General features: G+C 51.1%; 1 protein-coding gene across 3 annotated transcripts in view; it reads right to left on the bottom strand.

Annotated features, from left to right (window-relative positions):
• The window catches only part of TRAK1 (trafficking kinesin protein 1), an 85,739-nt gene that overhangs the window by 44,341 nt on the left and 18,397 nt on the right, over nt 1–23,001 (bottom strand). The window contains exon 2 of one of the 3 annotated variants that reach the window (XM_040994295.1): nt 17,772–17,966. Coding sequence is in view for 2 of the 3 variants with exons in the window: in XM_040994297.1 (XP_040850231.1) it covers nt 4,900–4,963 (64 nt within the window). In the remaining variant the exon portion in view is untranslated. Of the gene's footprint in view, nt 1–4,899; nt 5,000–17,771; nt 17,967–23,001 lie in introns of those variants that run through there. The other 2 variants (XM_040994297.1, XM_040994294.1) reach the window with 2 other exon arrangements.

The raw sequence follows: 23,001 nt of genomic DNA, 5'->3' as shown, positions 1-23,001 counted from the left end.
CTGGTAGCACTCAGTCTCCCCTTTCCCCCTCTTCTCTCTCTCTCTCTCTCTCTCTCTTTCTCTGACTGCTCAAGATCACATTTTGAACAGCAGCCTAAGCTTGAAATACAATGTATATAAATAAAGATACATACTGGGGGGGGGACCCCACAATCTTTCATTTCTGTAAATGGGAGCAACTTGGACTTGTTAATCCAAATCAAGGTGAGTTATTAAAATGTGGCAGGCATGTGAGTCAGGTCCTCAAGATACTGCACCGCTGGCAAGGCAGACATGGAGTGCACCCAGCCCCAGACAGGACTCATCAATGCCAGGCTGACAGGAAGATGTGTGCTGGGTCACAGGGTCTATCGGAGAGAAAAGAAGCTGACTTCATTCTTCCAACTCCCCTCGCCAGAGATCTTACTCATCATTAAGCTGGCTGAACACATCTTTTTTTTTTTTAAGATTGATTTATTTTTATTGGAAAGGCAATATACAGAGAGGAGGAAAGACAGAGAGGAAAATCTTCTGTTTGATGGTTCACTCCCCAAATGACCACAACGGCTGGAGCTGAGCCAATCCGAAGCCAGAAGCCAGGAGCTCTTCTGGGTCTCCCACACGGGTGCAGGGTCGCAAGGCTTTGGGTCATCCTCTACTGCCTTCCCAGGCCACAAGCAGGGAGCTGGATGGGAAGCAGGGCTGCTGGGATTAGAACCAATGCCCATATGGGAGTCTGGCATGTGCAAGGCGAGGACTTTAACAACTATGCTATCGTGCCGGGCCCAGCTGGACTCATCTTGAAGCTCAAATCTAGAATAACTTTTTCACAATGGATGCCCAAGCCAGCACACAATGAAGATTCGGATATGACACTTAAAAACCAATTTTCCCTGCCTTTAAATTATGCTGATAATTCGATATATGAAACATACTACAGTGTGCCCCTGTTGACTGCCATACAAATGGAGCCACGACTATTTGGTATGTTAGGGTGGGGAAGGTATTTAAAATATAAAAGTTGGGCCCGGCGCAATGGCACAGTGGTTAAGGTCCTCGCCTTGTACGCCCCGATCCCATATGGGCTCTAGTTCTAATCCCGGCGCCCCGCTTCCCTTCAAGCTCCCTGCCTGTGGCCCGGGAAAGCAGTTGAGGACGGCCCAAAGCCATGTGGTAGACCCGGAAGAAGTTTCTGGTTCCCAGCTTCGGATCAGCATAGCATCAGCCGTTGCGCTCACTTGGGGAGTGAATCATCGGATGGAAGATCTTCCTCTCTGTCTCTCCTCTCTATATATCTGCCTTTCCAATAAAAATAAAATAAATCTTTAAAAAAAAAATAAAAGTTACAAGGAAAAGTAGTATCAACTATTAAGAACAATGGAATGGACGTTCCTCAAAAAACTGAAAATAGACCTATTACATGATTCAGCTTTCCTATTTCTGGGTATAAAAACTAAAGGAAAGAGGCACCTGCACACCAGTGCTTACTTCTGCAGTATTCACAATGCTCAAGGCAGGGAGTCAGCTAGGTACCTAATCCTGGATGTATGGATAAAGAGAAGGTGTTAGAAAGAACATCATTCTATCATCTGCAACAAAACGGATGAAACTCGAAGACCTCACAGTAAGTGAAGTGAGCCAGACGCAAACACCCCCGGGTCTCTGCCCTATGTGCAAGATCCAGCACTGAAGCAACACTGTCGCCTAGTCCGCACCTTCCTGAAGGTTTTCTCAGTGGCCTCAATAATACTCCTCATGGCCACGGAAAGTCCAAGAGCCCAGCTGGCCTTCAGCTGACAGGCCGTTTCAGTCCTTGATCTGGAACTGTTTTTGTGAGTCCTGCATTTCCAGGCCGTGGTGGAATGGCCCCCCTTGGTGGGGTCTGCCTTGATGGGATCCTATCGAAGTAGGGTTTGGTTAATATGCATTTTTGGAAACGCATGGTGCGTTGGGTAGCCAGGACCCAACTCCTTGAGCCATCAGCTGCAGCCGCCTCCCAGGCTGTGCTGTAGCTGGAAATTGGATATGGGAAAGGAGGTTGGGTGTGAACTCTAGCACCCCAACACAGGACGAAGTTGTCCCAAGGGGTGTTGTAACTGCTAGGTCAGATACTCACCCCGGGACATTTTCTTGTTGTTGTTAAGAAAGAGAACCACGAGTACTATGGCTGAGAAAAAGTACAGGGAGCACCAGCCCAAGCCCCCACTCTCCCTCCCAGGCTCCAATCCAGCCTGGTTTATGTCCATTTCCCACCTGGGATCTTGGGTCACTTGCCCAGAAGAGAGACCCAGGATCTTATATGACCGCAAAGGTGATGCTACAAACATACAGGTTCAAGACAGCCTTCTGCTAAGCGTACCGTGCCCAGCACTGGCCACGCCGAAACATAGCACCTCTGATGACTGGCTCAAGGTATGAGCCATCCAGCTCCTCCCAGTTCTCATGATTAACTTCCTGCTCCCATGCCCCTCACTGTACACTCCGACGGTGGGAGGGCAGAAGGGGACAAAACCACCGAAACAAACTTTGCTAAGAGGGCGTGGATGAGTACAAACTGAAGAAAGCTCTCACACTCCTCAAAGGTAAGGCAGAATAGCAGCCACCTCCTCCAACATTTAAAGAACACTCCGAAAGGCCTGCGGACCAACTCCCCACGCAGCCACAGCACTCTTGGCAGGACTGACGCTGCGATGTCCGGGAGTCGGGGATGTTGACACAATTGGTGATTCTGCATCTTTTTTTTTTTTGCTTGAAACTTTGACTCACCTTTTTTATTATTAGTATGGAAAGCTGCTTAGATATTGACCCCAGTGCCCAAGGATAAGAGAGACAAAGCAATGCTGTGTGCATGCTGATTTGCAAGTTAAAAGATGCATGAACACAGGGCAAACCTGCCTGAAGCCAGGAAAGAACAGAGAACTTGCAAACAAATCAAACCCAAACTGAGGTGCCCTAATGCAAAGCATGGGCAGGGGGAGGGGTGGTCTTGGTTCCTTACTAACTCTGCAACTGAGACTACAAAGCTGTCCACTCTCCTAGGGAATTCTGCCCCCAGCAATGGGGTAGCGGTGAAAGGGCCAGGGTTTTTACTCAAAGTACATGCAGGTGGCCTCAGCGGTGGATATGTACAAGCCCTCGGAAAGACGAGCCATCTCCTCTTTCCTTTCCCAAACTCTCTGCCCAGGAACCAGTGGGTAAGAAAATCCTCTGATGGACACCCAGATAGCAGAAGGCCTCTTCTCACACACCAGAGCGACCATGGCCAAGACTGGCTTTGTTCCCGTGTGAAAAGAGAACTGGGCAACGCAGCCATGGGTCTCGACATAAAGGAACAGTTTGTCTCCTACTTCTTGGATGATGTCCACAGAGGGGGCTGATCATCTGTGGCCACACCCAACATACTCACAGACCATGTGACAGGCATGAGACTACACCTGCGCAGGATGCTGTGGCTGGAGTTGTGACTGTCGACTTCAAGAAACTATGGAAAAGATAGGCAAGGAGGCCCATGATGGTCTCCCCAAACGGCAGGGTTCCTGCACCTGCCTCTCAGAACTGGGGGACAAGTGGGAGCTGGCTTCCGGACAGAATACATCCAGAGGGGAAAAAAAAAAGTACTAGGGGGTATCTTCCTTTATTGCTTTATCCTCTCACCTCAGATCTTGTGGGTGCCTGCCATCCTCACCAATGGGTTCATTACCTCTGGGGACCGTGGTAAGTTACTCTGCACAGTTCTGCCCAACCTGCCCTGGGCAAGCCTCTTTCTCAGCACCTCTCCTGCAGCCTGCGGTCAAAGAAAGGCCAAAGGACAGGAAATGAGGATATTGGGTGTACTCCTCCCTCAGCTCGCCAGAAAGGCCAGTTCCTGGTCTGCTGCATCATTTTGTTAATTCAATGTAGCTCTGGAAACTTCCGACTCCATTAATTAAGAAGCAGCCAGCCTACCCACGAATGGCTGGGGCAGAACTAGGAAGAGATAGGACCCACTGGGAAGGAACTCTCAGAGCTTACATATCAACCGTCTGGTTTGAGGCAAAGAGCCTACAATTGAAGGGTCATTTTTCCGAAAAGAACTGGGAAACCACAGAGAGTATAATCTGCAACAAAGCGCGACCACTGCAGGGCCTTGACTCTTCCCTCCAAACACTCCGGGGCGCCTAAAGCCTCCGGGCCAGCCTCCCCCAGCATGTGCCACGCCCTCCGTCCCTGCACTAACCCAGATGGCAACTCGTGGATACGTGCTCTCCCAGCCCTTCCCCAGCCCAGTCTCTGCGCTTTCCCATTAACAAGCCAATGCCACGGCTCAAATCACCCGTGCACCGTGAGCTGCAGCTGCCTCCCCCAGCCCCAGCCTCACCCATGGAGGAACAGCCCCCACGTCTGCGCTCTGGGAAGGACAGATTCTTCCAGGCCTGCTGTTCACAGACCCAGGAGTCACCACCTCCGGAATCTCTAACCGTGCCTCCCCACACACAGCACAGAGCTCAGGGAACACATTGCCAATTGCACACGCACACACATCAACCACACACTCGTCTCACACCACAGAGGTTTCAACAGAAGCATCGTGTGTGCAAGCCTGGCACATCAAAACCCATCTGCCCTCCTGAGCAACGGAGCTGCACACAGCAGAGAAGCCTCTCACTGCACAGGAGTCTCACACTCCCAGACCCTGCACCTGCTATTCCCTCCACCACGCTTTGGAAACAGTCACAGCCAAACAGGCCTGCCAGCGGGTCAGGCTGCTGCTAGCGGCTCCCCACCCTGGCGCCACTACCCTCACTGCCCCTGTCCCTGCTTCTGCTCAGCTTCTCCCCACCTCTGCCATCCCCCGCAGGGATGGTTTTGGGACCACCCTCCTCCTTGCAGACAGACGATGCCCCTCCCATCCCTGCCCCATTTGGCAGGGCCCATCATTACCGTCCGAGCATTCTTCATAATACCAGTCTAGTTCGTAGTAATCCGCTTCGATGAATTTCTGCATAGTCAGGATTCTTGCAGGAGGAAGAAGGGACCTCACAGCGCCATCATCAACGTCAAGTGAGGCGCTGCCATGCCTCCCTGCCCTTCCAAGACGTGGGGCCCAAGAGCATCCCCAGGCACACGGGAAGAAGACTGTGCATTCTTAAGCGACAGTCTGGAGCCAAAATGGAAAAGGGGCAGCGAGAAGGGGGGGGGGCGGGAGAAAAAGCCTAGGAAGGGTGCCAGGGGTGGGGGAGGAGGAGGAGCAGAAAAGAGAGGGGAGGTGAACGGCACAGCTCTGGAGTCTGGAGCGGCCAAGCTGATAAAGCAGCACTGGACAGCAGCCCTGAATGGGAGTAGCCTGAATCGTCCTATCCCGACGCCCAGAGGGTGACGTCAGGGACACACACCACCACCCAGCCTCTCTGGCTGCGGCCTCGCCTCCTGCTCCCTGCTCATCTTTCAATCTAACCGTTACCATGGAAACTGGCTGGCTCTGGAAAAAAAAAAATTGATGCCGAGATGGAGGAAATGTCTTCCAAGGAAGCTGGGGGCAAAGGCCAAGGAGCACCTCCGCACAGGGAGGAGGGCAGGTGCAGGTGGGGGGTGGGAGAGGAAACTGGGGGCTTATGCCATCCCTACCCACCTTCCCCAGCAAGTGTGAAGGACTTGGGGGTCACCACGGAATGCAGCTTGCCTTGCTTCAGCCTGATTTAAATGTTTCACCACCTCCAGGAAATGTTAATGTTTTCACATTGCTACAGTGCTGCTGCTCTTGCTGTTCCTGTCTGCACTCTGACATGCTGAAACAGAGAGGCACGCCCTTACGGAGGGCTCTGCTGCTGCTCGGCCTCTCACCTGGGTCACTGAGGTGCAGAAGGCCCCGCCAGGAGGAGCCTGGCCACCTGCAGGACCTGGCCTTATGAAACGCACCTGGGATATGCCATGGCCTTGAAAAACAGAGCTTGGACTCAGGATTCCTAAGTGGCTGAAGTGTTTAAAGGTTGCACCATCAATAGGGGGGATTGAGTAATCTAGATTTTTAGATTGACTGCCCTGATATTGGGGGTTGGCTGGGGGTAAGATCAAACAATTCTTTATGGTGCAGATCTGGCTTTGATGCTGTGGGGTGTTCTTCTTTAGCAGTGGCCCTGTCCATTCAGGGCCAACAACATCACGCTGTGCCTGCCATGTGTGACACTCAACAATGTTTCCAGGCATTGATCAACATCCTTGGGACACACAATCACCCAGTCAGAAATCCCATCCCGAGTCCTTTAAGGCATGTGCTGGCCTGGGGTTGAGTCCTGTAAGGATTGTTGATGCCAACAGCAACTCCTATATGCATATATGAAATTGCATGCACAGGTTTGTCTGTGCAGGAAAATTAAGAGGAAAACTATACCCACCCATTATCTGTAAACCCTGGCGGCAGCATTGGTCTTCGTATAAATCTGTGTTGACCCTCCTAGTCCATCAGCAGCTGAGCAGCCTGCAATGCTGGGGCAGTGAGGTCCCAGATCTGCTTTCCTAGCCCTGCTTCTGTTCTAGAAGTCTCTTTTACTCCTCTCTTGAGGGCTGTATCTGGCTCTCCTCGCCCAGCCTTGCTTCTAGACCCTATCCCCTTGTCAACTGCGGGAATAGGGGCTCCTTCAGCACCTATGAGATAACAGAGCTTCTTCAAGCCCCAGGAGGGCAAGGAGGAAGATAGCAGCAGGGGCTCCATTCACAAATAGGCAAGGAAACGGTCTACCCAGTGGGCAGAGGGAATGATTGTTGGCTCGGGTTGTGAGCAGGCTTTCATAAATGTCCAGAAAATGGGGGAGGGAGGAGGGACACAAGAACAGTACCATCGCTGGCCATCTGGTCCTCTGGCTGTCACCTACACCTGGGAGGCCCAATGCCCCTCGGCTGTCCCTTCTTCTTCTAACGTATTCCCAATCTGACCAACCCCAGAAGCTTCCTGGTCAAAGTAGAAGTCAGCCTCCCTGACTTGAATCCCTTTCTCTGACCCCAACCTTTGGACATGTATCTGAAGCTTTCTGGAGCATCTATTTAAAGTCAGCAGCCAGTGACTTGACTTGTTCTGTAAGTAGCTGTAAGTCGCTGCTCCTGTTATCTGAACATCTCTCTCCTCTCCCTCTGGTCTCTGACAGCAAACCTCAGCGTAGCCTCTCATTCCTTGGGTCAGGTGAGCAGAGGCAGGTACCTGCAGGCTTTCCGAGGTTTTGTTCATTTAGAAAGAAAAATCAATGGATTTAGGGGCAAGGGGTGGATGGGACTGGCGTTGTGCCTCAGTGGTTTAAGTTGCCACCTGTAGCACCTATGTCCCATATGGGAGTTTTAGCTACTCCACTTCTGCAGCAGCTCCCTGCTAACATGCTTGGGCCCCTGTCACCCACGTGGGAGACTTGGAAGAAGCTCCTGGTCCTGGCTTAGGTCTGGCCCAGCTCTGGAGTCAACTGAGGAATGAACTAGCAGATGGAAGGTATCTCACTCCTCTCTCTCTTTCTCTGTTTCTCCCTCTCTTCTGTAACTCTGCCCTTCAAGTAAATAAAATACATCTTATTTTTTTTTTTAAAAAATGGATGGATGGATGGACCAACAGACAGACAGATGGTAGCATAATTTCCTAAGAGCTTGGACTTTGGGGATTTAGTGCAGATCTCTCGTTCAACTTCTCGGTGACCCCATTAGAAACAACAGCCTCATCTGCTAGGTGGGAATAACACAGCACCTGCCACAGAGATGATGCTTTAATGAACAAATGCGTGCCTTAGCACTGTGCCTGGGAGAGAGTGCATTCACAATAAGTGTAAGTGGTGATTATTTTCATCATTCCAATTCTTTGGGGGGAAAAAAGCCTGTACGAGCAATTAAAAGGAGAGTACAAGTGTCTAAGCTATAATTAGGGAAATGAGGTAGAAACACCCTTTATAAGTGCTTCCCAGCATAATTAATGAAAGGCGGTGAGTTCCCAGTAATGAGCAACAGTGACAGGCTGGGGGAGACAGGGGGAAACAAGAACATGTCTAAAGACTAATGAGCAAAACTTAGGGCAAGTCCAAAGCTGTACGGCCCTGCTTGAATTTTTTTAAGAAGATGGGCAAGAAGCAAAACAGTATAGAAATGAGCACAGTGAGGAAAGGCCTGACTGGACAGAGAAAGTCTGGGAGTTTCAGTCAATGTCATACCCTCACTCCCATCTCACAGTCCCAGAGGGCTCAACTAAACCCTCCACGGCTCTGCAGGGCTGGTTCCCAAAACACAGAGTGCGTGAGATTCTAATCCCCCGTCTCCCTTTACACCAATGGTCCCAGCACTGCTGAGGGTCCCAGCCTCGCCTGGGCCCAGAGAGAGCTGCAGCCGAAGGAGCCATCTCCTCCCAGCCCTGCTCCTCCAGGCGCTGTGGCACCCCATCGCTGCCCGTCCTTCAGAGTCAGCCAAGTGTGTGTGTGTGTGGGGGGACAGGTCCCAGCAGCAGCTTCAGAGAACCCCTTACTGCCAGCAGGCTTGCCAGCCTCTGGGACCACCACATCTTCAGCCATAGTGTTTGGGGAGAGTTGGTAGCATAACAGCCATCCGGCATTTTACATCTCTGTTGGGCCTCGCACCCTGCAACCTAGGAACATCCCCAGTGTGCACCCAGTAAGTGTGGCATCCAGGAAGACACCACAAATGCCCAGAGAGGCTCATGGAAGCAGTCTCTGTCCGCCTCCTCAGCCTCGCTCCACTTCGTCACTAGGTGACTAAGGAAACACCCGAGAACTATTTTAGATGAAATTACACAGAAAACAAAAAAGGAAGAAAAGGCACAAAAATAAATTAGAGGCACGGTGTCTCAACAAGCTAATCCTCTGCCCTCACAAGTGCTGGCATCCCATCTAGATGCCAGTTTATGCCCCAGCTGCTCAACTTCCTGCTTATGGCTTGGGAAAGCAGTGGAGGATTGCCCAAAGCCTTGGGACCCTGAACTCATATGTGTGACATGGAAGAAGCTCCTTGCCTCTTGGCCTTGGAATGGCTCAGCTCCAGCCATTGCAGCAATCTGGGGAGTGAACCAGCAGATCGAAGATCTTTGTCACTGGCTCTCCTTCTTGCTGAAGATCTGCTTTTCCAATAAAAAGAAATAAATCTTTTTAAAAAAATAAATCATTTTTTAAAAAATTAGAGGTTACAGGGCCCGGTGATGTGGCCTAGTGGCTAAAATCCTAGCCTTGAACACCTGGGATCCCATATGGGCGCCAGTTCTAATCCCGGCAGCTCCACTTCCCATCAAGCTCCCTGCTTGTGGCCTGGGAAAGCAGTGGAGGACGGCCCAATGCTCTGGGACCCTGCACCCATTTGGGAGACCCGGAAGAGGTTCCTGGTTCCCAGCTTCGGATCGGCGCAGCATCAGCCGCTGCGGTCACTTGGGGAGTGAATCATCGGATGGAAGATCTTCCTCTTTGTCTCTCCTCCTCTCTGTATATCTGACTTTGTAATAAAAAAATAAATAAATATTTATTTTAAAAAGTTAGAGGTTATAAAAATTCAAGTTAGCATCCTGTACAGAAAACAAATTGGACTGCAAAAAAAGTTTTAAAATCAGACAGTTTTTAAGAAAAAGGATCAGGAAAGTAAGAATTAAACCTGAAACTATCTGTGTGGTTTCCTGACTTTCTGGCTCTGTTTAATCCAAGTGGCACAGCAAAGATGTCACTTGAGCCACCTGTCACGGCACATCAGCATTGGGGTGCTCAGGTGTGAGACCCAAGCAGGGCTCTTTGGACAGCAGCTGACCCCACATCTGGGGGTGGAGGGAGTCAGGGAAAGATCGAGAAGGGTCTGTAGGCACCAGGTTTAAGACAGCCAAGATCACTCCCAGGACTGGGGCTGAAGTGTCGCGATGCACCTGACCCTGTGGACATTGGAAGAACACGGTTCCTTGTAAAAGCCATGAATCCACAAGCAACATCAGAAAGATGAGGCCAAGCGAGCACACAAGGCAAGCACTTTTAAGCGCTTTTCTATTCAAATCAAAGAAGAATGGAACAAGAGTCATTTTTAAATCCATTTTGGGAAGTAGGAGAGATGGCTGTGCGTGAGTCCCTATTGTAAAGCTTTGAATACGTCTCTGGTGGGGTGGAGGTGCAGGAACGATGAGTAAGTCGGCAGGATTTGGAATGAGAAAGGCAGGCCCCTGGGACAGATGGGCCTGAAACTGTGGTTCTTGGAAACTCCAGCTGGCCAAGAAGGGCTGCAGGAAGACAGTGGCTCGGCCAGAAAGCTCAAGAGGAGGGCTTATCACCCACAGCAAAGCCTCCAATCCTAGCAAGAGGAAAATTTCAGCATGCCCAGGGAGCAGCCACTAGGATAAAGCAAAGGGTTATGTTCACGTAACCAGGGCAAGGAACCTGACATTTCAGAAAATGATGCCAGGGTAACAAAACTGAGAAGACAGATGTCGCTTAGCTGTTAAGTGCTATTTCCATGATGGGATAAGACAAAATCATACACAGCCAGAGAAGGCACGCAGACACAGGGAGTCCGGTGACTTCAGTGGGCGCAGGAACACACCCATGTGTCAACAGAGAGAGGAAGAGAGAGGGAGGAGGAGAAAAAGAAAAGGCCCACCCGCAAGAAGCGGACATCAGCTGGAATCGCTCGTAGGATGACCAGGTCTGCAGGCCCAGCCTCACCGAAAGCTGTGTGTGTGTGTGTGTGTGTGTGTGTGTGTGTGTAAAACAGGTCCTTGTGGGTATGATGAACATGGCCTCAAGGCGACCGGCTTAAGGAGGGACACCAAATCCAATGACAAACATCCTCGGAAGGGAAGACAAGAGACAAGACCCCCAAAGCCGAGGCCGAAGAGCACAGCAGGCACCCACGCACGAGCCTAGGACATGCAGACTCACGCACAGCCACCAGCAACCCTGAGAGGTGTGCCGGGTTCTCCCTCGGATCCAGGAGGAACACGCTGTGCCTGACACCCCACTTCTGGACCGCTGGCCTCCAGCAAGAACACATTCCCGTAGTCACAAGCACTCACCGGGCCTGCGGGCCGTTATCCTAAGCAATGCCTCAGCTATGCCAGGACAGGATTTTCTTTATTTCTTGATGTCTGACACAATGACTAGATGCCAGAAGAAACTATCCCAAAGTTTAAGAAATTACAGAAGAGCGAGTGTGACCCACTGCACCCACCCTGACATACAGGACCTGAGAGTTTAGCACTCAGGGAGCTGGCAGGTGAAGGACGTGCCGATTCAACATACTCACCATCGAATTTGAGCAGTTAAAAGAAAGCAGTGAGAACTCTTAGTACCCAAGGATTAGTGCCTAAGCGTAGTGAATACACAGAGAGGATGAATGAACACCAGCCATGGAGATCAAGTACAAATGAACACTGTCACGAGTCTGCCCATCCCTTGCCCTCAGAGCACCTGACTCAGCATCCCACAGGTGACACACGTGGACCCTGTACACACAAGCAGGTGGATTTTCAGATGTGCCCCTGGTTGGCTCCCTCCAACTAACAGGCAGGACCAGGGCAGCCAGGAGGCCCGACAGTACACAGGAAGGCTTGAGGGGCTTCTAACCATCCACAGCCTTCCCTCCACTTGCTCCAGAAACAGGCACTTTCTGCAGAGTTCTCGCTCTGATCCAGACTTTTTTTTAACAGCTGCCACTGCCAGTCACCGAGCACCAACGACAGAAGGCAGGCTGGAAGAGTGAACAGCTTGCTGCCAAGTGCCCCCTCCCAAGCCACATCCCCTTCACTACAGGCACAGGAGATGTGGGTGCGCGGCCCACCTCCAGGGGGATAACAGGGTCTCGGAGCATGCCTGTCCCGCTCAGCGGAGAGCTGCGGACACACTTTGGTCTACCTGGGAAGGAATGCACGTGGGCCCTCAGCCTACCTGCTTCTGACTGCCAGTGGTCAGTCTTGGGCGCTGGACTCTTACTCCTGAGGCCAGTAGGTCTCCCAGCAGGTGCCAATGGCTCCGAAACCCAAAGAAGCCAAAAGTTCAAGATGCTCCTGGATCCTGCCCCCAAGCAGCCTGGGCCCTGCACACCCCCTCTCCCCAGAAGAGCCAGCACAGACGGGCTGAGAGCTGAGCTGTCGTGTCAGTTTCTCACCTGAGTCTGTTCCAGCTTTGTCTTCCATTCGAGGAATTAACATGCAAAGGAAAACTGTCAATCTGTCCCCCAAGCGCTTGCCAAGCATTTCTGTTCTTCAAAAAAAAAAAAGGGAAAGCAATAGAGGGACACTTATCACTCATGGTTGGAATCCGGTCCCTGATTCCAAGGTCGGAAGCTGGCAGGTGGCAAGTGACCAAGGAAGCACAGATGCCACATGGACAGGCTGCCCACCCCTGCGGGAACCTGCCCGCCCTGCTCACCATACACCGTGTCCAGTGCTCCTGCTGCCACCAAGGCCCCTGACAGGCACCTGCTTTGGGTCACCTCGCCCAGGGTGGCACCAAGGGCCCCAGACCTTAAGTGTCTATGGGCCAGGAAGCGCTGTGCAACCAGCGCTTGTTTCTCCCTTGTTTCTCCCTTTGGACCCTGCAGACATCAAGGTCAGCTCAAAGTGGCAAAGACATGGACGCACGGTAGAATCTCCTCACTGAGGTCTGAGAAGGAGGTGAGACAGGGCACACTGCAAGCTTTGCTTCAGATTGCACACAGATGCACACATACACGCCCAGGTCAGCACAGACTCAGTCACTGTGAACAGATTTAGTGCATACGGTGCCTGCTTTCAGATTTATTTATTAGAAAGGCAGGGTTACAAAGAGGGACGTCAGAGAGACAGAGTTCTTCCATCGGTAGGTTCACACCTCTGGATGGTTGCACTGGTGGGGCCAAAGCCGGGAGACCCCAGCCGAGTCTCCCACACTTGGGCAGCAGGGTCCCAAGCACTTGGGTCACCCTCCACTGCTCTGCCAGGTGCGTTGGCAGGGAGCTGGATTGGAAGTGCAGCAGCCAGGATTTGAACCACTGTCTGTCTGTACAGGATGCCGGCCTTCCAGACGGTGGCTTCGCACCCTATCCCTAATGCTAGCTTCTGGTACCCCTTTTTGTGTGTCACTTAGATCTGACTCAGGAAAAGCAACAAACAAAAAGCAGCCTTTGGAATGTGGGGACCATCAAGATGATAATCTTTTCTATGTGGGCATTACATTTTTAAGTTTTTTACAGAAAAAGAAGGAAAAAGAAGTTATGTTTAAAGTGAAAAGCACATGCTTGTGTCTCCTCTAATTTCAGAGGCACTTATTAAGCAAGGATGAGATGAGGCTGAAGAACATGGAACCCTCATGTAGACATGGAATCTACCCTGGTGGGATTTATTCCAAGAATGTGGAAACTAATTTCAACCACTTATAAGTTTTTAGAACAAGGCCTTGCATGTATTTAAGCTTCAAAGAGAAAAGTGCACAAGTGTATGCCAAACATTTCTATGGCGTTCTGCTTGAGAACTTAAAAATTACCACTCCAAGTATGAGGGAATTCAAAATGTTCATGGAAAATGGAATTGAAAGCTATGAGGGCTTTTGATTAAAAAAAAAAAAAAAAAAGCTTGGAATGTGTGCACAGTTTTTGCCTAACAGAATTTCCATGAACTCTTCCAGGATCCCTAGATTTCAAAATTTTTTTCAGTCCCCAAAAATTCATTTTCCACAAACACACTGTCTCATGTTTTCATTTGAAAAAAATAAGCAAAACCACATTTTTTATTTTTTATTTTTCTTCTTATTTTTTTTTAATGAAAACTACAGACCCAGCGCAGCAGTGCCTAGTGGCTAAAGTCCTCATCTTGTATGTGCTGAGATCCTGGCTGTCCCAGCTGCTCCACTTCCCATCCAGCTCCCTGCTTGTGGCCTGGGAAAGCAGCCAAGGAGGCCCAAAGCTTGGGACCCTGCACCCATGTGGGAGACCCGGAAGAGGTTCCTGACTCCTGACTTTGGATTGGCTCAGCTCTGCCGCTCTGGCCATTTAGGGAATGAACCAGCAGATGGAAGATCTTTCTGTGTTTCCTTCTCTCTGTAAATCTGACTTTCCAATAAAAATAAATATATCTTTAAAAAAATGAAAACTAAATTTCCAACTTTTAAATTCCTATTACATGATACAAAAACTCTCACATTAAAAAACTGCTTATTATGAAAAACAAACAAAAACCCGTCATCCCAGGATACCTCTGAGGAAGCACATTTTGGAGAACCACAAAACACTGCATGTGATTCATTTCCATATATTAACATCAAGTCCCCTGGGAACAGGTCCTGTGGTGCAGCACCTTAAGCTGCTGCTTGGGAGGTCGGCACGCCAGGTCCAAGTGCTGGCGAGAGCAGCTTCAGGTGCTCCGCTTCCAGTCCAACCTCCTGCGAGGGAGCCAGTACATGATGGTTCCTGTGCTTGGGCCTCTGCCACTCACAGGGGAGACCCAGAGGACCGGCCCCGGGTGCAGTGTTCACTTGGGAATGGATGGAAGATTTTGATCTCACCCCTCTCCCCACATCTTCACCCTCACTCTATTGCTATTCAAGTTACTGCTGGGGATGCGGGGCGGGGGGGGGGGAAATCAAGTGTCAGTGCCCTAGCACGTGATTTTCCCAGGCCATACCCATTGAGTCGGAGGATGGAGCCCTCTCTGCCACAAGAGTGGTGGCTCTCAGCTACTTCTCTGTCCCATAAAGCTTACAGCAGAAGTCGCCCTCACCCCATGGGGGACACCACCTCTCGCACAGCAGCTGACTCTCCCTCTCTCACCTGCCTGAAACACCGCAGGGAACACGCCCCTTGGTGCTCTCCTGTCAAGCTTCCCTTGGTAGAACATTTGAGAAGAGGATCACTAGCTAACAATCAGGTTGCTCGAAAAGATACGCCAGCCATGCATGTCATTAACCACTGTCGCCGATTTCCAAAATTTTCCTCGTGGATAAGAGCCGACACAGGCTAAGCAACACGAGGACACTCGCACTCAGGGTTCCAGAAAGAGACTCTTCGGGATGCATTCAGACTTGCTGCAGCCCAGACCTGAGGGGAGGAGGGTCTGCGTACAGGCACCACCGGGCCGGCTGCCTACAAGCCTAGAGACTTGGAGACACCTGGGATACTCAGAGCCGGAGCTCAGGGAGGGGAGGATCTCAGAAGCACCGGAGAGCTCTTCAAAGCAGAAGAGAATAAAGCAATATGCAGGCCGCACGCGGAGAGCCACGCTGCAGGGGAGAGTGAACTTGATGCAGCTGTGCTCAGGCACCTGCCCTTCACCCTGCCGGGGTGGCACTGGGCTGACCACAGCCACTCCTCTGGACCTTGCCTGCCTGGCCTTCCCCGTGACGGTGAAAACAGTCTACACTCTGGAGGCTGCTGGAAGGACTATCAGTGGCTGCTGCATGATAACCATTCAATGGATAGCCTTTTATTTTCTATTTTTTTATTATTATTATTTTCATTTTATTTAAAAGATAGAGAGCTCTGCCATCTACTAGTTCACCAGCCATATACCCAAAGCCACTGTGGCGGGGCCAGGTTGAAGCCACAAGCCCAGAACTCCATCTGGGCCTCCCCTGTGGGTAGCAAGGACCCATGGACTTGGGCCATGACATGCTGCTCCCAGGCTGGCATGAGGAGAAAACCAGATTGGAGACAGAGGAAATAGGAACTCAGACTCTCTTAGTCCTAAGCGGTGACTCCACCTCTGTGCCAAACGTCTGCCCCCCAGTGGACGTTCTTCTCCTCAGCCATTAGCCACCACCATCTACAAACAGCCAGCAGAAACTGGAGATGCACCTTGCGAAGGAGACTTCGAGGTCCAAACAGGCATCTGGCAATATCCCAATGTCCACCCAACATTCCCGGGGAGGAGAAGGCCAGGAAGCTGACAAGATGTTCCCCTCACATCATGTTGCACCCCTTCATCAGGTCCCCTGTTAACTTCATGACTCAACAGAGGCTAACCAAGAACAAGCCCCTTTTATTGCATTCCTTTGAAGAAATCTCCAACCAAAGCACTTGCTACAGCGCAGTTCAAAGAGGCCTTAAAAACATCTCCAAGCACAGCAAAACAAACTCTAGAAAAACACTTGCAAGCACCCCGACGCTGGGTGGACAAATAAATCCTTATAGAGCTGGGGGAGGAATTAGAAATAGCCCAGATTCCTCCTAGTCAACAAATTGTTGGCTATTAAATGATGGAATATTAAATCATGGCCGAAACTGTGTTCCTCAAGCACTTTAATGCCAGAGGGAATGTCAATCAAAATGTATGAATTTAAAAAACACTATGTCCCTCAAACACGTCTGTTGTAAGGGGGGAAAAAACTAGCATATCTCATATCATATTTTGTATTATATACAACACACACACACGCCATGCATACCAAAGACACAAGCTCTGCTCAAGGCTCCCATGAAGTGAATCCGTATGTTTACTGGTGTGATGGGATACGCACCACATCCTCCTGGCTTTTATTCCCACTATGATAAAATCTGCCCTACCCAAGTGTGGACATTTGATAGAGATGAAGTGAAACCACTTGTCTAGAGGTCCTTGGGAACTTGTGCCCTCCGTGACAGAATCACAGGAGGTGTCCCACGAGTGAGTAAGCAACACAGTGACGCTTCCTCAAACATTCCTGCAGGGAATTCTACCGCAGATGTTCGTGAACATGGGGCCTACCAAGGCCGGTTACTCCAGACTGGGTTCCCTGCCTATCCGCCACATCTCCCTGGTGACACAGACACTGCAAAGGCAGCTTGCCAGGAGCTCGCTACAAGCCACGAGCCACACCATTCACTCTGCCACGTCGACTGGAACACAGGTCCGACATGCTCCCTCTCTACCTGGGTGGGATTATCCTATTTGTATTCCCACGGAAACTAATTATCTGTCCAAAAAAAAAAAAAAAAAGAAAGAAAGAAAGAAAAGGCAGGGTTACATCAGGTATAAAAACCTGACTTAACTAAAAGAGATTTCCTTTTTTATTAACACCAAATAGAGAAAATCCATACGCAACCCAGATGTACCTTATGGGAGAAACATATTTCTCCCCCTTGTCCCTAACGGGTGCTCTGAGAAACCCAGGAAAACTTCAGCGTCCTGTCTGTCCTCTTGAAAATGACAGAAAGTTTCTAGCTTACACTGGCTTTGACCAAATTATCAGCAGAAGAAAAGTCCAGAACTACTGAGCATTTTTTTCTTAAAAAGAAAGGTGACATGATGACAACCAGCTATGTAAGTGACAAGGCTGCCCTGAATTTCTCAAGAGCAAAAAGCACTTCTAAAAAAGGCACCTCTTGATTAAGCATCAGAATCATTAGATACTCAGGTCTCCAACTATTTGCCTTTTTTATTTTTCCAAATGCCAGCCTTCAATATGAGTGGCCAGGACCCTGAAACCTCGCCCCAGCCATCATCAGCCCTGTGGCGCGTGAACCATCAGACACGAATCATCAGCCATGGTACGCGTGTCATGCCGTGTCACCTAAACAAGCTGCCTTAAAGTTCCCAACACCTTGAGTGTCACCTGCAGACAAACAAGAGTCTCTGACGACGCACATGTTCCTCTCAGCACAAAGATGGGGATGGGGACATTTTCAAATTCTTCTACACTGGTTCCCATGACTCCCTCCCCCATCCCCGTGACCCCAAAACTACTCAGCGCATTGAAAGCTGAGACCGTGTAGATTAGGACCTCCGGCAAGCCACACTTCTTTGACAACCTTCCCACAGAAGGCGGGCCAAGAGACACAGTACAAGTTCTCATTGATTCAGGGCCCTGCCAAAGAAGGACTGGTCCTTCGCAGGATGTCACAACATGAAAGGGGCAACTACTTACGGAAGTATTTCAGGGTCTCTTCGATTTGCTCGGTGGTGAGGTCGATGTTGGCGTCTGGAGAAATGAGGGGTGTGTGGAGCCAGTCATCGTGGTCATAGCCGTAGATGGTGTCGGCTCTTAGCTTGTAATGGGGCAGCTGCTCCTCCAGCAGGCTGATGATCTCGACTTCCGGAAGATCGGTGCTGTTGCACACATCTGGAAGGAAGGAGACGACAGAGAGATGAGAGCCCGGGACTGGTTAGGGCCTTGTAGCTGTCAGTGAATTAACACTTGTGCTGGCCACGGTGACTTTGCTCACTTACCCGTAGCACAGAGGTGCTAGACAGGGCTGTACCAGGGGTCATTTTCTGATTTAAATCCTCTCAGAACTCAGAGCGTAGACTGCTGGGGGACCCGGGGACCACAGTTTGAGAGCTCTACTCTACAAGGTCTATATCCACCCCTCCTGCCTTCTCCTTCCCATTCACAAACCCAACCAGTCACCACATATCCTGAATGTCAGAGGTACAGGGGATACCCCAATAAACACAACACTCAAGACCCCGTTCTTGCACCACTTGCATTCTTTTGGGGCACCCAACAGTTACACCCTCAGGTGCCTGCTCTTTAAGACGTAGTTTAAATAACACCTCTTCCCTGACACACTGGTCTATTTTGAGCACTCCGAATAGATTCCCTTCCACACTCAGGCTGCATAGTACTTGGTCTGCATTTGTTTTGTTACATATATTCAGTTCTGTCTTCTGGGTCTGTTAGTACCTAACTCATTCTGCTATAAAGACGGCGATCTTCATATCCACCACCTTGTACCCCATAGCTCCGGGCCCAGGCGGGGTTAGGAACTTCACAGTCAGGGCCTGCGATGGTTAACCAATTCACACATAGCACAGTAATGCAGGTCTTTTAATTAAGCTGCGAACATGACAGGAGAGGGGTCAGGTTGACCTACCCCATGGTTATTAAGCGAGAAATACAAAGAATTAAATACAGAGAAGGAAATGCTAATGAGCAAATGCTAATGATCATTGAATTCTGATGTCAGCCGCTGTGCCAACCCATTTCACAGAGGCACCTGGGACCGAGGATGGTCAACAGTCCCAGGGAAGCAACAACGGTCTCGTCAACCCAGAAGCAAATCAGACACCTGTGGCACACAGCCAGACAGGAGAGGAGGGTTAACTTTCTCCTTCATGGTGGAAGGGAGTCTTCCATGGTGGAAAAACAACCGAAAGCTAAGAACAGTCTTGAGGTCAATTCTTCACCAGGTTCTTGCTGCATGTCCTCACCTTGCAGAAGCAAACAAAGGTGGGACAGAATGGCCGGAGAGCACCAGGCATACAGCTTGGTGTCCTGACCCTCTGTGGGTTATCAGTAGGAACAGGGGAAAAAAAGATACCTTATACAGATAACACTACACCAGACATTGCAAGGCAGGCATTCCTGGGGTGGGTATTTGGCCTAATCACAAGGAAGTTGGTTAAGATGGCCACATCTTAAAAATCAGGGTACCTGTCTGATACCCAGCTCTGGCTCCTGACTGCAGTTCCCTGCGATGACCCTGGGTCCCTGCCACCCACGTGGAAACCTAGACTCAGTTCCCAGCTCCTATGCTGTGGGTGTTTCTGGAATGAACAATCATCTAGCTGATGCCTCCTCCTTCTCTCTGCCTCTCCAATAAATAAATCCACATACATGGCTATACACACATGCATACGTGGTTTTTTCCGATCATGAGGTGTTCCTAAACATGATGGGTAGGGGGAAGGTAAAGGAGAAAGGCCACACTCTAGCCAGACCCACACACAGGAGCTAACCGGTGCAAGTGGTAATAGGACAAAATGGGTGCACCAAGCTGCAAAGCAGCGGAAAGAGCCTAGGGATTCATTGGGGAAAGCAAAGCAGAAAAAGCAGAGAGGGCCAGTCCCTCTCCATGAGCCATGACTGAAAAAATGCAGGACGGTGATGGTGGGGGCTGCTCCCCCTTCGGAAGCTGCATCTAGAAGGACAGCTGTGCCAAAGATGCACCAAGATTCCTGTGTCCTCTGTGTGGGCAGGGGAAAATGCGGAATCATAGGAGAAGGTTAAGAAGAGCCAGTTATCACCAGCCACAAGGTAAGATCCCCCCTCTCGCAGTCTCCCACCAGCCCACATCACCCCTTCTTAGACAACTCGAGAGGCACAGCTGCGCTGGAAAACGCTGCTCCTTGGCAAGCTGGCATGGTATCGCAAGGTGCCAGGGAAAACCTGAGGCCGTTCTGCAGAACTGGAGGCTGTCCGGGATGTTTCGTGTAGCTGCAGTGGCAGGGCAGCCTGGTCCTGTAGGGCAGATCCACATTTGCATGCGTGGACTCCTCTGTCTAACATGGGAAATATCACGGCAAGCACGCATGGCATTTCTGCTAGTCTCAAACCTCCCCAAACCTGCTCTGTCAGATAGGCAAAGCTCTATCTGCTGCCAAGAGAAGTGATGTCCTCCCTCAGGATAGGCAGCAGCCGGCTTGGAAATGGAGACTCTCTCCTCCCATCTCCCACTGGTAACAAAGCATCACCAACAGTGACGGGCCAGCCACAAAAAAACCCCTCCCCTTTCACTCTCAGGCATCAGCAAGCACCCACACAACTCATTTCTGCGAGATGCCTCACTGTTATCAACTGGCTACCTCTGACCAAAGGGATCTGGGGTTAAGGAGGACAGCTGCCCATTGGCAGGGACTCGGCTCAGCATGGATCTGGCCAAACCATCACTCCCCAGTAAGTAGTTCCACCAGAGGCAATGCCAGCCTGTCACCCAAACAGCAACCAGGGGTCCCAACACCTACCCGTCTCACACGACCACCCCTGCCCCACAACAGGCGCATGTCCATGCTAGTTGGTGGGAATCAGGCGAATGGAATTCAGAAAGCAGGTCCTTTTCAAGGCTGGCAGCTGCTCAAGAGCTGAGCCTGGGCCTGTCCTTTTACATTCCGGGCTGAAGGTCAGTCTGTTTGCAGTGTGGGTCCTCCTGGCCAAGAGATTCGGCTTTCCTTTAAGGCATGTGAGGACCAACAAGGTCAAGTATCAGAGATAGAGAGGGAGGGAAAGAGGGTCAGAGAAAAAGGAATCTCCCCAAAGCCTCAGAATGGCCTGGGGTAAGTCAGGCCAAACAAAGATGGGAGCTGGAAACTGAATCCATGGTTCCCATATGAGTGGCAGGAACCCTGTCGTTTGAGTCTGCTACTTCCAGGGTGTGCATTAGCTGGGAATGAAACCCAGGCACTCCAAGATGGGACTCGGTCATCCTACCGAGTGCCTTAACGACCAGCCCAGACACCCGCCCCTCCTCAGGGTAATTCTGGTTTTGTGGGTGTCTTCCTGGGATCTTCAAACGCCATGGCTGCAATCTGACTTCCTGTCCAACTTGTTCCTCTGCCAGAGCAGACAGCGGTGAGTCAGGAGCAGGAGTGAACCGATGGACAAATGCCCATGACCGCCGTCTCCCTCCAGAAGCCAAGCACACATCTTACAGCTTGTCTAGGGCAGTGGGGAAGTGAGGACCCTTACACAGAGTGGAAGGGAGACTGTGCCATGGCTGGGGCAGGGCCGTCCTGCGCAGGCTTGGTCCCTGTTGGACAGATCCTTCCGGCATCACCCCGACTTGTCAGCACTCCAACCACAGTCCTGTAAAGCTCCCAGCCTTTCAGAACAAATACTTCCTGTTGCTGAAACCCTGAACCTTCTCTAGCACTGCCAGGGCCCCTTCCTGGGCTGCGGGCAGCAGGTGGCCTAGGGACCTAGCCTTCAGTCACAATAGATCTGTCAATTAGTGTAGCTGGCTGACCTTGACCACCGCTCCCATAAATCCCAGCTTCCTCATCCATGACACACAGCAAGCAGCATCTCCGGGAGGGGCAGAGAATGCCACGGAGGCACTGGCTTGGGTTTGGCACACAATAGCACTCCTGGGGAATTCTCCAAGGAACTGATTGATTAAAGTGGCTCTGACCTCAGGCCTCTGCTATGTCTTCTCCATGAAGCGAGCCTGGTGTCCACTTCCACAGGGTGTCCTTGGGGTTGCTGGCCCTGCAGTCAAGGTCAAGGAGAGTTACTGAGCTGTCTCTGTGATCTTCCTCCTGGCACTGGTCTGTCGGGCCTTCTGGGCCTCTGGAAAGTCACTGGAGAGCTTTCTGTGAAGCGTTTCAGCACAGTATCTTTCTAACCTTAGCTCCATTTCCCTCTCCACCAATCAGGTGGTTACGAGGATGGTGTGTGACCCCAAGCCTGGGCCCGAGAAGTTCTGGTTGCAAGCAGGCGCCCCTCACCCACCGCTCTTGGCAAGGACTGCAAATGGCAATAACATTTTCAGGGCTTCAAGCAACTGTGCTGCTCAGCCACTCACCAACCACTCAATACAGACTTGGAAACCATCCCGTGCCCTTGACATTATGAGGACTCCAATGGAACGGGCTTCCAACACCCACACAACAGGCCATCCTGGCAGAGCTGGAGATGTGGGTGATGCCTTGCAGCCCATGTCTGACAGATGCCCTTCTAGAAAGTTCCTCTCTACCGTGGTATCAGAGCATCTTCAGGGAACTCAGGCTGAGTAATTCCCTGTCCCCACAACCGTGGGACTCTGGATTACCAAGGGACCGGTAGAGCTAAAACTTGCTGACTCACCTCCTGCTATAATGAAAGACAATCTGGCTCAGAGAGGAAGAAGACATCAACAAACATCACACGGCAAGTCAACAGCAGATCCGAGACCAGTGCACAGCCTGGGCAGGCTCCACCACACAGGGGCCACAGCAGACAGCACCGCCACCTGCAGATGCTGCTTGCCCAGCTCCCCAAACCCTTGCTGGCCTTCACCTGCGCTCACAAGCCAGCACGCAGCGTGGGCCGCACCACGGGAACACATGGTATAAGCAAGGGGAGCAAGGTGTGGAAGGCATAAGGGCCCTTTGCGATGCAGAGACACGGGCAAGCTCCAGCTACACAGAGGCTTGAAGCCAGAATCGCCGGCTCCTACCGGCCCCCTGCTGTTCACTACACCGCTCCTGCCCCACACTCCCACCCCAAAGGGACAGGCACGGGCTTTCCTGTTCACTCTGCCCTCCTCCACCGCGCCCCCTGCCCACCTCCACCGCGCCCCCGGCCCACCTCCACACTCTTGTGGCCGCTGGTTGGCTGAGAGCAGTGACGAGGGTTTGCAGAAAGACAAATGCAGAAACCCTCCCAGAACCAACGTGGA

This window comes from Ochotona curzoniae, unplaced genomic scaffold (genome assembly GCF_017591425.1).
Source record: "Ochotona curzoniae isolate NIBS_2020 unplaced genomic scaffold, NIBS_Ocur_1.0 contig_908, whole genome shotgun sequence".
Taxonomy (NCBI): domain Eukaryota; kingdom Metazoa; phylum Chordata; class Mammalia; order Lagomorpha; family Ochotonidae; genus Ochotona; species Ochotona curzoniae.
The sequence above is the reverse complement of the archived record's forward strand: the minus strand, read 5'-3'. Positions and strand labels throughout refer to the sequence as shown.